General features: G+C 58.3%; 1 protein-coding gene across 1 annotated transcript in view; it reads right to left on the bottom strand.

Moving 5' to 3' along the window:
* SDC3 (syndecan 3) overlaps positions 1-14726 on the bottom strand; it is a gene marked incomplete at its 5' end in the record, with an annotated part of 120821 nt that overhangs the window by 5405 nt on the left and 100690 nt on the right. Inside the window, 3 exons of the mRNA XM_080566530.1 lie at positions 506-776; positions 2079-2695; positions 3106-3223. Of these exons, the coding sequence (XP_080422656.1) occupies positions 506-776; positions 2079-2695; positions 3106-3223 (1006 nt within the window). The remainder of the gene's footprint in view (positions 1-505; positions 777-2078; positions 2696-3105; positions 3224-14726) is intronic.

A 14726-nucleotide genomic window follows, 5' to 3' on the forward strand; every position in this document is an offset into this window, starting at 1 on the left:
CGGCCGTCAGAGGGGGACCCGGCACCGCCGCGCACCGAGAGCGATCAGGAGAACCCTGCTGGATGCTGGCTTGCCGTGTGCTTTGGGGACTGAATCCATGCTTAAACTAAAAGTGAAGGCGTTGGCCTCATGCAACAGCATGGTTTGAGGGGCTGCAACAGCTTCGTAATGCTGACAGATGGGCAGGACCCAAAAAAACAGACCACCTCTGTCCCCCCCTGTGGTCAGGTGGCATTCAGCCATCACCATAAGACATCATTTCCCTAAAACATCCTATTTCTTCACATAAAACTCCTCCTAGCAAACACAAACTGCACAGCTCCGCACTCTCCCTGCAAAGACGGGAAGACCCCAGGGAGCCCCCAGTACAGGCACTCAAGGTGTCTATTTCGGCGGGTGACAGTGGGTTATCCCAGGCTCAGCACCACCCCAGCACCCTGCTGAAGACCAAGCCCTCTCCTGGGGGCTGTCCATCCCCCCTCCAGCCCACCACCTCCACTCTCACCTATCAACACCTCCTTCCTCTCCAGGATGTTCTTCTGGGGGAGCTGAGCGGCCGAGCTGCCCGACTCTATCGTGTTGTCGATGAGCCCCGGCTCCGCGTTCCTGCCCTGTCCCGGTGCCGATGGCGGTGTCACCACGGCCACCACCTCGTTGCCCAGCTCGGGACGAGCTGTCTCCTCCTCCTCCCGGATCTCGAAGTCCCCGCTGGGGCCACTGCTGACCGGGACTTCCAGGTCGCTGTCGAGGACCGTCGACACCTCCCCTGGCTCCACCTGGGAGAAAGGACAAGGTGGAGCAGGGGACAAGGACCTACGGGTGGTTCCTGCCTCCAGCAGCGCCAGTATGGCTGGAGGAAGGACACCACAACACCTGTGATGGGGTGGCGCGGGGATATCCCTTTGCCGTGCCGTTGAAGTGGGTGTTTGTATTGCAGAGAGCACCACAGCCCCACAACTTGGCAGTCACCGAAAAGGCTGAGGCCACCTGGGCTGAGCAGGACCACTCTGGTCTGTCCCCACCCAGGTGCCCAGCTCTCACCTCTGGCTTCCTCCAGAGACCGAAGGAGAGTCAGCGGGGGTCCCACGTCCCAGACCCTTGCTCGGGCTCTGTCCCCAGCACAGACCAAGAGCTGGCTGCAATATTTCAGATACCTCCTTGCTAGGCAGGAGGTGGTGCAATGCTTCGTGCTACAGCACCACAGCAAGGCTGAGGAGTGGATGCCATCGGATGAGCTCCCCGAGCCCCCGGGTCCCCTCCCTCTCCTTCTCTCCCTTCATCCCACTCTCACGTTTCCCTTGGACCACTACAAATGCAGACAGGCAAAGAGCTCTTTGGGGATGAAGCCGGGGTGGGCGAGACGGGGCCCTCTCCATGTCACACTGCCCCTGGCACGAGCTCACGGCTCGCTGCTTCCGCAGGCGAGCGGTTTTGTGACAGAGATTAATTGAAGGTCAGCGGGAGCCCGGAGCACTACACACATATATACGTACCCAGAAAAGAGGGACTAGTTTAGACAAATCACTCCACCTCTCAGTCAAAGCGCTTTTCAAAGGGCCCCTCAGGGGCTCTGAATGGGAGATGGAGCAGCGGATTAAATCCCCAGCTCAGGACCCCCGGCGGGCTGGAAATGCTCCATCACGCAATAATTGCAGAGTGTTTGGGTCTCCCAGCGCCGGGCTGCGAGCCGGGCTGCGGTACGATGAGCTCAGCAAGTGCGTCCAGAGGAAAGCCCCTCTCTGGCCCCAAACCCCAGAGGAAAGCCCCCAGACCCTGGCCCTGCTCCTCCTCCTGCTGCCTGGGGAAGATGCTCTGGAGCAGCATGTCCTGGGTGACCGTGTCCCCCATCAGCCCCATCACTGCTCGTGCAGGAGCTGCCCCCATCCCTCTCGTCTCCCCTTTCCATCTCCCCAAATGTTCAACTCTCCACAGAGCTGGGAAGACCCCAACACAGTCTGACCTCCTGCTGAGCAGCTGGCTCAGGATGGAGCCACCCCAAAAGCTCCCCGTCACCATCGCTCGGCTTCAAATGTGGTCCACGAGCCCTTCAGCAGGGAAAAAGGGCTCCAGCCTCCTACCTGGGGGGCTTCTGTGGGTGGCAGCGTGGTGGGGCTGGAAGGCAAGGCAGTGCTTTTTTCCGTGAGGTCTGCAGTCCTGGAGGTGCTTGGTTTTGGCAGGGACCTAGGCTTGGCCGTGCTGGAGGGGACAAGCTGTGACGTGGCCACCTCTGTCGGCGTGCTGGTTTCAAGAACGGACGAGGTTGGCATCTCCAGGGTGGTGGCCCGCGTGGTGGCCGCCTTGGTGACAAAGGGGGGCAGGAACCTCCGGACGGTGGTGGGCTTGGAGGTGGCCACGGTGGTGGTGCTGGTGGTGGTGGCGGCGGTGGTGGTGGCTGTGGTGGTGGTGGTGGCAGCTGTAGTGGTGGTGGTGGTGGTCGTGCTGGGGGCCTCGCTGGCAGTGGTACTGGTGGTGGTGGCCTTCCAGCTGGGTATCACTGGTGCCTCTGTCACCCTGGGGATATACGAGACGCCGGTGGTCTGCTCGGGGACGGTGTCCTCGGTGGGGGATGTTTCAAAGGGAGTTGCCACGGGCTGCACCGCGGTGACGGGCAGTGCGGCTGCCGTGGTGGGGAGCGTGATGGACGTGTCCGTGGTGAGGCTGACGGCCGTCTCCAGCCCCGACTCCTGCTCGAAGTCTGAAAGGGGGGAGAAGAGCAAAGGGTGAGGCAGGCACTTCCCAGGGCTGACAACCGCGTGGCCTCCAGCACCCAGAAACCAGGGGGCATGGACCCGTTGTGGGCTCAGCACGAACCAAGGGCTGCAAATTCCCAGGTGCTGGCCAAAGCCCCCCTCTGGGTCAATGAAACCCCTAAAGCACCAGCACAGGCTATCAGGAAGGGCTAATCCTGCCTGGTAGGGCCAGAGACCTAAATGGGAAATGGAGTCACTCGAGCCCAACCTTTGGGACCATTCCCTTTTGCTTTGGGCCAGAAGAGAGCAGGAGGGCTGCTCTGGAGGTGGGCAAGGGGCAATCCTCTCCCCCAGCACCCAGGGCCAGGCTCCCCATGGCCCAGCACCCTTTCCCGGGAGCCCTGCAGCTACTCACAGCCTGAGCCAGAGCCCGAGTAGACATCGTCCAGTTCGTCGTCCCCAAAGGGGTCGTCGTCCCCGGAGCCCTCCAGGTCCACCGGCCTCTCGTAGTTCTCATTGCGCCAGCGCTGAGCCTGCAGCCGAGCAGGGAGAGCCGCGTTAGCTGGCCCCAACGGGGATAAGGGGATCCCCAAAAACCAGGGTGGGCCCTGCATGGCCCCCCCAGGGTGGGTTACACGGGACGGGATGGGGAGAGCAAGGCCAAGGGAGAGGGACTGCAGGCAGTGCTCTCCGGCTGAGCTGCCCAGAAACGTTCCCCCCCCCCCCTAAATAATTCTCTGTTGCAAATCTTTCAGACAAGCTGACATTTTGTGGAGTTCACATTGGCTCTGATAACATTTCCCATGGAAACGAGCCCTCTGGAAAAGGGGAGAAAAAAAACTGATTTTGGAAACTGTTAGAAAACGCATTATTTTAGTTCTCCAGCTCAGTATTGTTTTGTTTTAAGTGATTCTCACTTAATTCCTGGCCTAGGTGTGACAGCAACGCACGCCATCAGCTCAGAAAGTCACAGTATGAAACAATGTCAGACTTGAGCTATTCCACGGCTGCTAAAACTTGAAGAGCCCTTGCTAGGAGGGCTCTTCAGCATCTTGTTTTGCAGATCAAAGTGTCTCCTGTTTGTGTTGCAAGGAAGCAGTTTGACACTTCATTACAACCCAAACAAGGAGGCTTTGATCTGTGAGATAGCATCAGATGTTTCAAGATGTAAGGAGCCAGGTTAGTGCTTAAATGTAAAACAAGGGGGTAGAAGGGTCCCCCCTCCGCTCTTACAGGGTTTTACCTCTTGACAACCACTTCGAGTTTCTTTGTTCCCATTCCAGATTGGAACAAAAATGAGGTTTGAGATGTCAAAAGGTCCCAAGATAGAGAAATGAGGGGCTCAACTCAAGCTTTTCCCCCACGTCCCTTCCCCTGGTACCCATCAGCTCAAGACAGAGAAGAAGCCTCAGCTGCCGTGGGGGAAATCAAGGTGTCATCGAGGGGTGACAAGTGACACGAGCTCCAACGGCTTCGTAGTCCTTTGCTCTGGTCCGTGGAGGACCGAGCTCCAGCTGCCAGAGAGGAGATGGGAAAAAGCCGGGCAAAACTGGTGCTCCAAGGACCAGTGCAAACGACTTTGCTAAACAAGTGATGTCTGACCTGTAAACCCGTGCCTGACCCCACAAGGACAAAACTGCCTGTGTCTCGCTCTGGCTCCCACGCGGAGCACTCAGGGAGGGATCGGAGCGTGGACGTCGCACAGAACCTCGCACCCACTGGCCTGGTGGTGGAAGCTTTGTGCGTGCCAGAGGGGTTTTACGAGTGAGGTCTTGTAGTCAGGGCTGCAAGGGAGCAGCCTGCCCCTTCCACAGGTGGGATTTCCCTTTCCTTTTTCTAGCCCACACACTGCGACTGGCACGGGGATGCCAAGGGACCAAGAGATCACAGGGGACAGCACAGGGACTGGTTGCATGTCCTTTGAAGACTGATCTGCTGCAAACACAGCACAGGAGGGCCTTGGGAGGCACTGGGGGCTCTATTACTGCCCCCCAGGGATCCATAAATCATGGGAAAGGCCACCAAAATTGACGGGAGGGCAAAGAAAAATTGCAAGGTTTGGGAGTCGGGAGAAGGAACATTTGGAGCTGCTTTTGTTTGCCTTTTGATTTCTGTGCTTGTTGGATACGGCATGGTCAGACATCAAAGCTTTCCAGAGAAGACAGAGATGCCCAGAAACTTGCTTCTGTCTTCTTTTATGATTTTTTAAAATAAATGAGGACTAATCCTGTCACTTAATCCCGGACCGTCAGCGAGTTTTTATACTAAAAACATCGAGGCTCCCCAAGAAACAAGGAGCTCATAGCACAGGCGCTCCCCAGCCACCCCTCAGCCCTGCCGGCCGACCCGGGCGAGCTCCCTGAAGGTCACATTCTCTCTGCTCGACCTGCAGAGCCTCGCCGTAATGGGAGCCACATGGCCCGGCTCCGCTGAGCTCCCTTAAATTGGAACCAGACGAGGCAGCTCCAGCCATCGGCTCCCCGGCTCCCCGTGCTTGGATGGGGAAAGGAAAAGGCAAAAAGCGTGGACCCAGCGTGCCCCCATCTGTCCGTCCATCCTTCCATCCATCCATCCATCCATCCATCCATCCATCCATCCATCCATCCATCCACCCCATGGGGAAGGAAAGGCTTGGCGTGTGCCCTGGCTGTGTTTTGCCCAGGAGAAGAGGCTGGAGGAATGCAGCGATGCAGGTGGGGACACGCAGCGTGCCCCCATCCCGCTGCAAAGACCCGAAGGCAGCTGAGCTTTGGTTTGGGAACATCAAATCAAAGCAACTCTGGCAGCTGCGGGCGCTGTTTGCAGACAGGGCTTGGTCCTGGTGGCCCCGTGGTGACAGATCAGTGGGAATGTCCTGGAGATGATGGAGATCGCTGCACATCGCCTGGGCCTGGGTAAAGAGGGCAGATGGGCAAAGAGTTCCTGCAGCTGATCCCAACACGCAGTGCAGCTGAGCCCCCTACACCCCACGGTGACGGGGACAAATTACCCCTTGGCTGTGGGATGAGCTGCATCCGCGCTGTGCCAGGGCATGCCTGGTGCTCTTCCCGCTCCCCATGGCAAAGGCAACGGCCAGTTTACTTCCAGCTGCCTAAAACTCCCGTCTGCCCAGCACACGTGAGAATTTCCCAGCCGCAAACCCAAAAGCAGAGCTTCCCATGGGGGCAACCTCACCACATTTTGCTCGGACAGCAGCCAAGCCCACTCCGGGGAGCGGGATCCGGGATGGGCGAAGGGCAGGGATGCTCCAGCTTCGGGATCTGAAAACCCCCAAGCAAGGAAGCAAAAGGGTGGCCCTGCCCCGAGGACATCCCCAGGTGTTCCCGGTGCAGAGGGGGGTGCTGGGGACACGGCTGTTCCCCCAAAGCCCCCCCCCACACCTCTTGATGCCCACCACTCCCCTTCCCCTTCCCTTACATAAAGCCCCTCCCGGCCCGAGCTGCCCCCGCTGCAGCGCTGACGCCATCGGTCAGGCTCATGCAATAAATCTTGGGGCCAGGCGGTGTTTATTTGGATTTACTGCTGCTTAGACTGTTAATGCTCTGCACGTCCCGGCCCCCCCGGCATCGGGGGGGGATGCAGCTGGGGGGAGCACTGATTCCCCAGCTCACCGAGGACGAGGGCTCCCAGCCCGCACAGCCAGCTGCTCAGCAGGGATGCAGCCGGTTGGATTTGTCCCAGGGGAGAAATTTCCTAGATTCACAGAATATCCCGAGTTGGAAGGGACCCATAAGGATCATCAAGTCCAACTCCTCAGCCAGGAGGTGCTCCTTTCAGCCAGGCTTTATTGCCGGTGGTCCGAGCAAGGCGGGGAGCACCCCCAGGTGTGCTGGAGGAGGGACCGGGATGTCCCCACGGTGGGAAAGATACCCCCGAGCTGCGATGCCACCTGAGGTTTGCAGCATGTCAAGACAGGGTGCACAACTGCCCGGCAAGCCTGCTGATGGCTGGGCATTGTGCAAGCTGCATCCGAACCCCAAAACTTCAATTTAGGGACAGGGATATGCTCACAGCCAGCTCGAGCCAAGAGCCAGGAGCCCCCTGCCACTCCAGCTTCTCGGGTGGTGTCTCTTGGCAGGGGGCTCGCCAACCAGCTCAGCCCTGCTTTCCTGGGGCCTTGCTTTCACTTTGGCAAGCTCTGGGAGGTGGAAAGGAAGGGAAAGGTTTCATCGTGCCCTGCAAGGCGCCAGCTCCCCCCTGTCCCACCGGTGCCACCGCCCCGCGGCTCAGCCCACAAACCCGTCAGCCGAAACCACCCCAAATCAGTGCCAGGCGCACAGGATTTCCTTGTCACCAGCTCTGAACACGGAGATTGGTAAGGGAGACATCTCCCCCTGCCCTCCCCGAGCCCAGGGGACCCTTTTGCTCCCCCAAGGGCATGCGCTGACGCCAACCCAGCCGCGTGCTGTCCCCTCGATGCCTCCACACCGAGGCTTGGCTGGGCCAGCCGGGATGCACAGCCAAGGGGCAGCAGCAGCAGAAATCACAGCCAAGTCCGGCGCTAAGAGCCTTGGAAAGCGAGCGAAAGCTCCGGCCCTTTGGCCCGGCCCCACCGGAGCTGAGCTGGGGATTAGAGAAGCTTCGTTTTCTCCATGTTGTCTGCGCACAGTGCACCCCCAAGCACGGCGGGTGCCCCCCGTCCCTCCTATCCCTTTAGCACGGTGGGTGACACCGTTTTATACACAGAAAACTGTAAAGATCAGAAAGAGGGTCCTCATGGCACCCTCAGCCCTCTCCAAGCACAGCAGCGCTGGGTGCTTTGCTGGGGAAACCATGGTACAGAGGGGACCTGTCACCTCCTGCGGGTTCCTACAGAGCCCACCACATCTTGGGACATGTCCCGGGGAACCAGGATGGCTGGTTCGAGTCCTCCTAAATCCCCCATGCAACCTCGCATGCACGCCCTGCTGCATTCCCCCTCCCTGGTGGGTTTTTGTGGAGCCAGACCTCACCCCCAAGCCACCCCAAAGGCTCCCCCGAAAACTGCTGCCGTTGCAGAAGCGAGCTTTGCCGCTGAACATCTTGCAGCCATACCGGGAGGAAGGGAGCCTTATAAATCAATCCATCTTTAACGGCAGGGAAAGGCTGGCGAGCCTCCCCGGGATGCTCTCGGGTCCTTCTCCGGTAGCCATCGGCATGGCAACGGTCGCCAAGGAAACCGCCTCCATGGCGACGCATCCCTGGATGCGGGCGCTGGGCGACGTCCGTGGGCGCATACACCCCAACCCCGGGCTCTGCTTCTCTGGGGGGGTTCGTGGGGAAGGGAATGGCCCCGCAGGGGGACAAGGTATGAGCTGGGGATGAGAAACCCCAAAAAGCAGCAGCTCCTGGGGGTCGAGGCAGGAGGCTCCGTGAGGGGGGAGATCCCGGCACAAATCCCTGCACATGCTTTCCATGGGATTTTGGAGAGGGTCGGGGGTTCTCCCCGCACCCCTGGATGGGGTGTATCCGCCCCAGCCTGGGTGCCTGAAGTTATTGAAGGCTGTAGATGTTTCTTTGGACTCGAGAGTTTCCCCCGAAGGAATCAGAAGGGAGATAAAAACTGAAATGCGGTGGTTTCTGAGGCAGCTGGGATGCATGGGGACAGGGTTTGCAGGCTTGGTTCATGCCCAGCGCCTGGGCTGGCAGCGATGGGGATGAAGCTGCGTGGTAAAATCCTTTCCCCAGCACACACCTGAGGCCCATCGGCAGCGTGCACGGCGAGCGGGGCTGAGCAACCCCAGGGTCTGTGAAGAAGCAAAGCCCGGGGGAGGGGATCTCCCAGCCCAAGGAGCCCACGTGCATCCACCCACAGGGTCCAGTCCCGGCCCCCAGTGCCCCGTGTGGGGTTTGGGATGGGAAGGGAGACCTGGTGCAGCTGGCTGCAGACAGAGGTGGTTTTATCCCGGGATTTGGATGTCCAAGGCCATCAAGCACCCCATGATATGGATGTCCACTGTCACCCAGTAGCTTCTGGCACAACCTGGGGCACGACACGAGGCTGAGGGGAAAGGATGCACGTGGAGGCCATCAGCAGGGATGCAGGGGACCAGCCCATCCCTGTGGGCGGGCATTTAAAGAGGAAAAAGAAGATTGAATCGGTGTGAAGCAGCCTGGAGAATGGGATGGGGTGGTGCAGGGGACTGGACTGTCCCCTCCCCGTCCCTTGGTGCCAGATCTTCTCTTCCAGGTCTCTGCATCGCATCCCCTGCCCACGGTCAGGGAACTCAGCTCTTGCTTGCAAAATGAATAGGGAAAAAAAAAAAAAAACAAAAACAAAAACAAAGCAAGCCAAAGGCCACGTGCTCTTTGTAAAGGTCTGTTTGCATTTCTACCCAGTGGCAGCCTCACGAACCCCCAGCTACCTGCTCCCAGCAGCAGTCCCCAGCCCTGCGAGGAGAGGGACGTGGGCAGCAGCCTCCCCTTGCCAGGACGGGGCGATGCACAGGGAGGTGGCAGCTTGCAGGAGCAGCAGCGAGCCGGACAAAACGGCACTGAGCATCCCCCCGCTGCCGTCCCCACGACAGGGGCATGGGGAACCTCCGGACAAAGCCGAGCTCCGTGTGCCCCACGGGATCCCACAGCCACAGCACCCGGGGAGGATGCCGAAGCCAGCAGCGTTGGGAGGCTCAGAAGGACACAGCCCCCATCACCAACCTGTCCGTGGCCGAGCGCTGTTTGCTCCAGGAAAGTGCTCCAGGAAAAGCCTTGATTATTTCTAAGATATTTTCCAGAGAATATTTTCAATTAAATTGCTCCTTGAAAGCACCTTTCTGGTGTTTTCTACGGAAAGCCTTAATAACTCACTCCAGCACATGATTTAGCGATACTATAAACAGTTGAAATAATATTAACTCGCGCATAGAGCTGAAATGAAAACACCGTTTCTGAGCCCTAAAGACTCCGCGATTCTTTTTCCCACTACAGAATCGCTGAATTTCCGTGCTTTGATCCAAGGCTGAGAGTTAAAAATAAACCTGTCGGGAAGCTGCTGCTGACAGCAGGAGGACTGGTGCTGGAGACCAGCGGGGCTGCTCGAGGAGAGCCGAGGAGGCTGGGCAGAGGGCAGCGGGATTTTGGGGGTGCAGGATGCTGGTGGGGAGCGGAGGGGCCGATGCTCACAGCCGGCACAGATCCGCCTCGCGAGCCGTGGCAGGAGCTCAGGCGAGCAGCAGCCAATTATTTTTTTTGTAACTTTATTCTTTTTCAACCTAATTAAGCCCCCGAATAACAGCTGCCTAAGCCCCGGCGTGTTTTGATTTAATAGGCCGGTTACTTTATGCGAGTAAAATAATCATTAGCAGTTACCGAGTGGCAGCAATTATTCTGGCTCCGTACCGGTTCCGCGCCGCCAAGGCAGGGAAGCACCGAGCAGGGTGCGGGCACTGCCCAAACCCGAGCTCTGCACGTGTGTGAGTGCTGTCACCGCCTGGTCCACGGCCCTGGAGAGGGCTCAGCTCCTCCACCAGCATCCCCTCCTGCTCCTCAGGCTGCCTCCAGCAGCATCTTTTATTCCTGTTCTTCAATGGATTAGTGCCAGAGCTTACCCCGCTACACAATAAATATCCCCGAGCCAGGGCTGGCATGAAAAACAGCAAACCTCTCGACGTAAATCGTTGCTAACACCTCATCCCCCAGCACGCTCTGCTTTCTGCCTCTGGGGAGACGAAAGGGAAAAGAAAAAAAAAAAAAAAAAGCAAACACAACAACCCACAAACAAAGCACCACCTCCTGCTGTATGCAAAGCGCCGAACGACGAGGCACAAACGAGCAAAGCGAGGCTCTGCCGCACGGATGGGGTTGCGTCAGGCACTCGCGGATGATTCCCAGAGATGGATTCGCCCCAAGTGCCAACCACCCCAGGGAGGCTGTGGTTTTTTTAGGGGGAAAAAGCCACGCTGAGCCCTACAGCCCCTCACTGATGCTGCAGCACAGAGCATCAAGCTTTCTGCCCACCGAAAACCCCAAACCTCCGGTGCCCTTGGTCCGCCTGGAGCATCCCGAGGTGCTGGAGGATGAGGGACCCACGCACCCACATCAGTGCCCATAAATCAGCACGTAGGGCTGGGGAGATGTGCCCTGCACGGGGAGCATTGCTAATTCCCACAGGCAGCCCCAGAAAAATCCCGGCACGTGCCGTGAGCTGGGGCTCGGCCCCAGGCTGGGGTCTCCCATGGGAAGAGCGCGGCGAGCTCGTCCCCACGAGGTGGGCTCAGGGCTGCTCCTTCCCGGGCTCTGCGTGTTGGAGATGGCCCCGGCGGCTGAAATGCACCGTGCAGGACCTTCCCCCCGCAGCCCAGAATTGATTTAATTTGCTCGGCTCCATAATCCTATTGCAGCTTAGCGTGCAAAACCGTCTCGGGCTTTTCTCACCTTCCACAAAGGCGCATTTCCGAGCTGGCTCTCCGGAAAGAGACGCAGCTCTCCAAAGAGCTGGGAAATAGGACTTCAGATCTGCTCCCCCGCTCCTTACACGGACACCTCCGTGCCTGCTGAGCACCTCCCCAGCACCATCCCCGTTCCGGGACCATGCCCCGGGCGTTTTGCAATTTGCATGCCCCTGTCACTCCTCCAGCTCCCTGGAGAGTCCCCGCAGCACGGCCAGGCCCCAGGGGCTCGTGTTACCCAGTCTGGGGAAGCTTTTTGGTGGGACAAGTGTCACCCATGTCACCCAGGAGCAGGGAGATGACCCTGCTTAAATAAATGCAGCGTTTGCCTGCACCGGGGGCTGCAGCAGGGCTCTCGCTGCATTGCCCAGCTGATTTATTGCTCCAGCCCCCTGCGTGCACACGGGTAACCCCAGCAAGGTGGAAGCAGCTAACAGCATCTCTCCTCCCCAGCTTTATCATCTTTTATTTCCTTTTCCTTTTCAGTTTCCCTTTTCCATTGTTTTTTTTGGCAAGTCTCTAAGTCCCCGCTGCTGCTCCAACAACTTCAGGCGCAGGAAAACAGGCCTTTGCTGCTTTTCACCCCAAAAGCAGCACAGTTTTGCAGTCTCTTCCTCCAGGCCAGCTCTTTTTTTTTTGGCCGGCCGCTGAAGGTTCAGCTTTCGCACAGCCTCCAGCAGCGCCTGCTCCAGCAGCATTTTGGCGAGCTGAGTGTTTTGGCCACAGCCCGCGACGCTCCGTGCATCCCAATGTCCCCAGCCAGCCACTTCGGGCTGCCGACACACTTCCAGGTTACACCAACATCCCCCAGGTCCACCAGCTCCCGAGCGAGCAGGAAATATTTACTGTCCCAGCCTCAGATACGGAGGCTGTTTGCACCAAGGCATGCAGCAAGGCTGGGAAAATATTACGGTGCCTCCGGGCTCCCGATGCAGTGATTTAACACCTGGGGATAAGACCCCAAAGCCAAGCCCCGAGGGGATGCTGATTTGGGTGCTCCCAGTGACAGGCACTAATTTACTGCCGTGGTTTGGGACCGACGTGGTTTGGGACCGAGGTGCCGCTGTCACAAGGGGATGCGCCCAAGTTGGGGTTAACCCGGCAGCGCTTGGACAGCCCGCACGTGGCGAGTGTTGCTTGCCCGACACTTGGATATCTGAAGTTTTTGCACCTTAAAAATAGACTGATGTGTGATCAGATACAGAGCAACCAGGTGCTGGAGCTGCAAAGGGAGCGTGAAAACCCCCCTCGGGCTTTCTGTCTGCCCCCTCCGCCCAGACCACTCCCAGCAATCGGCCCCGGACACCCGGTGTCCCCGTGCCCAGGGCCACCACGGAGCAGAGAAAGGCCAGGAGCCAGCCTGGGGCCGCATCCTGGCTCTCCCCAGCCTCTCCGGGCCAGACAGCAGCGGGTCCCAGCTGGGAAATTCATTCCAGCTGCATCCTTTTGGCTGCGAAAGCAGCCCGCCTCCCTCTGCGCGAAGCGCTCGGGAGCAGACAGACGTTTCCCACCCCCAGCAGATCACCGCCGGAGCTCCTCGATTTAGGGAAAGAAAAAAAGAAAAAAAAGGTATTTCCTCTTTCTAGTCCACGCTCAGAGAGCCATTAGGCTATATTTATCTGCCCTGAACTTTATCTGCCGCAGTTATTCATCTGGAAATGCAATCAATCTCCTTTCCGACGGCACCGGCCCATCCAGCCCCGCTCCCCACTCCGCATCGTGCTTTTCAGCAACCTCACGTGACGTGCAACAAAAAAATAACAGAAATGCAAGTAGAAGAAACCCAGAAGGCACCTCCCCACACAGGAGATGCTCAAGCGCTGGGTGAAACTTTGCCCTTTTGCAAAGCACGGGGGATGGCGGGGGGCTGCGCAGCGGAGACCACCCGAAAGGCGGCCCCCAGGGACCCCGTCTGCAACCGCCCGGGCTCTGCGCCGCGCCAGGGAGGCTGAGGTTTCCAGATGAAAGGAAAACTCCCGAACACAACCGAGAGCGGAGTCTTGACCCCGGCGTTGCCTTCTCTGGTTACCTTGCCCAGGAAGCGCCTCCATCCCCGCCGGGCTCGTTTTACTGTGAAAATAAACGGGCAGGAGGGTTCGAGCCTTGGGAACGAGCAAAGTTTCTGCCGATGGACAAAAGTGACCCAAGCTGTGGCCGAGCCTCGGCTGAGTCCTCACCAGGCACGGGGGATTTTCAGGATTTCGGCACTCGATGGGAAACGTTTCAAGTTCTCCCCTCCGTGTGTGTGTGAGCAGGGCTGTAAGCGCGTGCGTGGTCGCATGCACACACGAGGGGTTACGTTGCTGGAAAGCACTCTTCAAATATTTATACAGCCTAAGCCTCATTGTTTCCTGCCCCCAGATGAAGTCCTTTTAATGAAATGTAACTAAACAAGCCGTTTCCATTCTGCCTTTCCAACGATAATTACGGCTGATACACTAAACGGGATGGCACCGTTTCAACACCGCGCTGGAGAGAGGAAAACCAGCATCCTCGAGGCAGCATCTCCTAACACGCGGCTCTGGCCCTGGGGCTTTGGGAGAGGGTTTAAATTTGGGCTGTGCACCATCAGAGCAGCCCACCCGGCCGGGATGCTCACGATGTTGAGGTGGCATCGCTGGGCCTGGGGCAAAATCCTGCAGGAGATGCAAGCGGTGTTTTTGGGAGAGTGATGCACTCAATGGTCCCCATAGCTCAGGGAAAATAAATAAATAAATAAATAAAAAGATTAAAAAAGAAAAAGAAAAGAAATATCCAAGCTGCCTCAGACCGCCCTCCTGGGACAGACCCTGCATGGCCCAGGAGGGGAGGATACGAGGATGCTCTCGGTGCTGCAGGTTAACCCCACCACCAGCAGTGCCCTGATTGCTGCTCACCCTCTTCCCAGAGCCCGTGTGGGATATTACCACAATCACAGCGGGTATTTAATTCTGTCGGGGAATAAACTGCTGGAGCAGCGGGAGCACGGGCAGGAATGGGGCTGGAGGCTGCAGGCATCAGAGCTGGTCTTTGTCATCGAGCTGCCTGCAGTAAATGCAGCACAAGAGGAAAAGCATCCTGCTGTGTTGGTGGGGAGAGGGAAACTGAGGCACGGCCTTGCTCCATCGCCTTTCCTTCATGGGAGGTCCCCTGGGGGGATGAGCAGAGCAGGAGCCGTGCAGTGGGACTGGGCATCACCCGTGGTCACAGCAGCACCCAAGCACCACGCAGCTCCTGAGAGATGCTCCGTGCCTCCAAAAGGCTGCCAAAGAGCATGGGGTTCCCAAAACCACCGATTTCCAGGCTAAAAACACATCGGGGCATCCAGCCCGGCCCCACAACCTCAGAACGAACCAGCCTCTGAGAGGCGCTTGCTCTTCAAGGACCAAAATCTGCTGCAAAAAAAGTATCAAGAAAAATGAGAGCGAAGCCACAGGCTTGTTGCAGCATTTTGGTATTGATTTCCTGGCTGACATCCTTGATTTGGGCTGAAAAACTGCAGAAAACAAAGCGGTTACAGACTACCCGAGGCATCCGCTTCGCTGAGAAAGTCCAAGGGAGCTGCCCAGGTGGGGGCAGCCTGGCTCGCAGGGGAAACTGAGGCACGGCGCTCCCAAAGCCTGCGGCCCCTTGGGAGAGCACGCATCAAACCCGACGCTTGTGGCAGCGACGGGGCTCCCCAGGAAACAAA

Source organism: Anser brachyrhynchus, assembly GCF_964034855.1.
Source record: "Anser brachyrhynchus genome assembly, chromosome: 24".
Taxonomy (NCBI): domain Eukaryota; kingdom Metazoa; phylum Chordata; class Aves; order Anseriformes; family Anatidae; genus Anser; species Anser brachyrhynchus.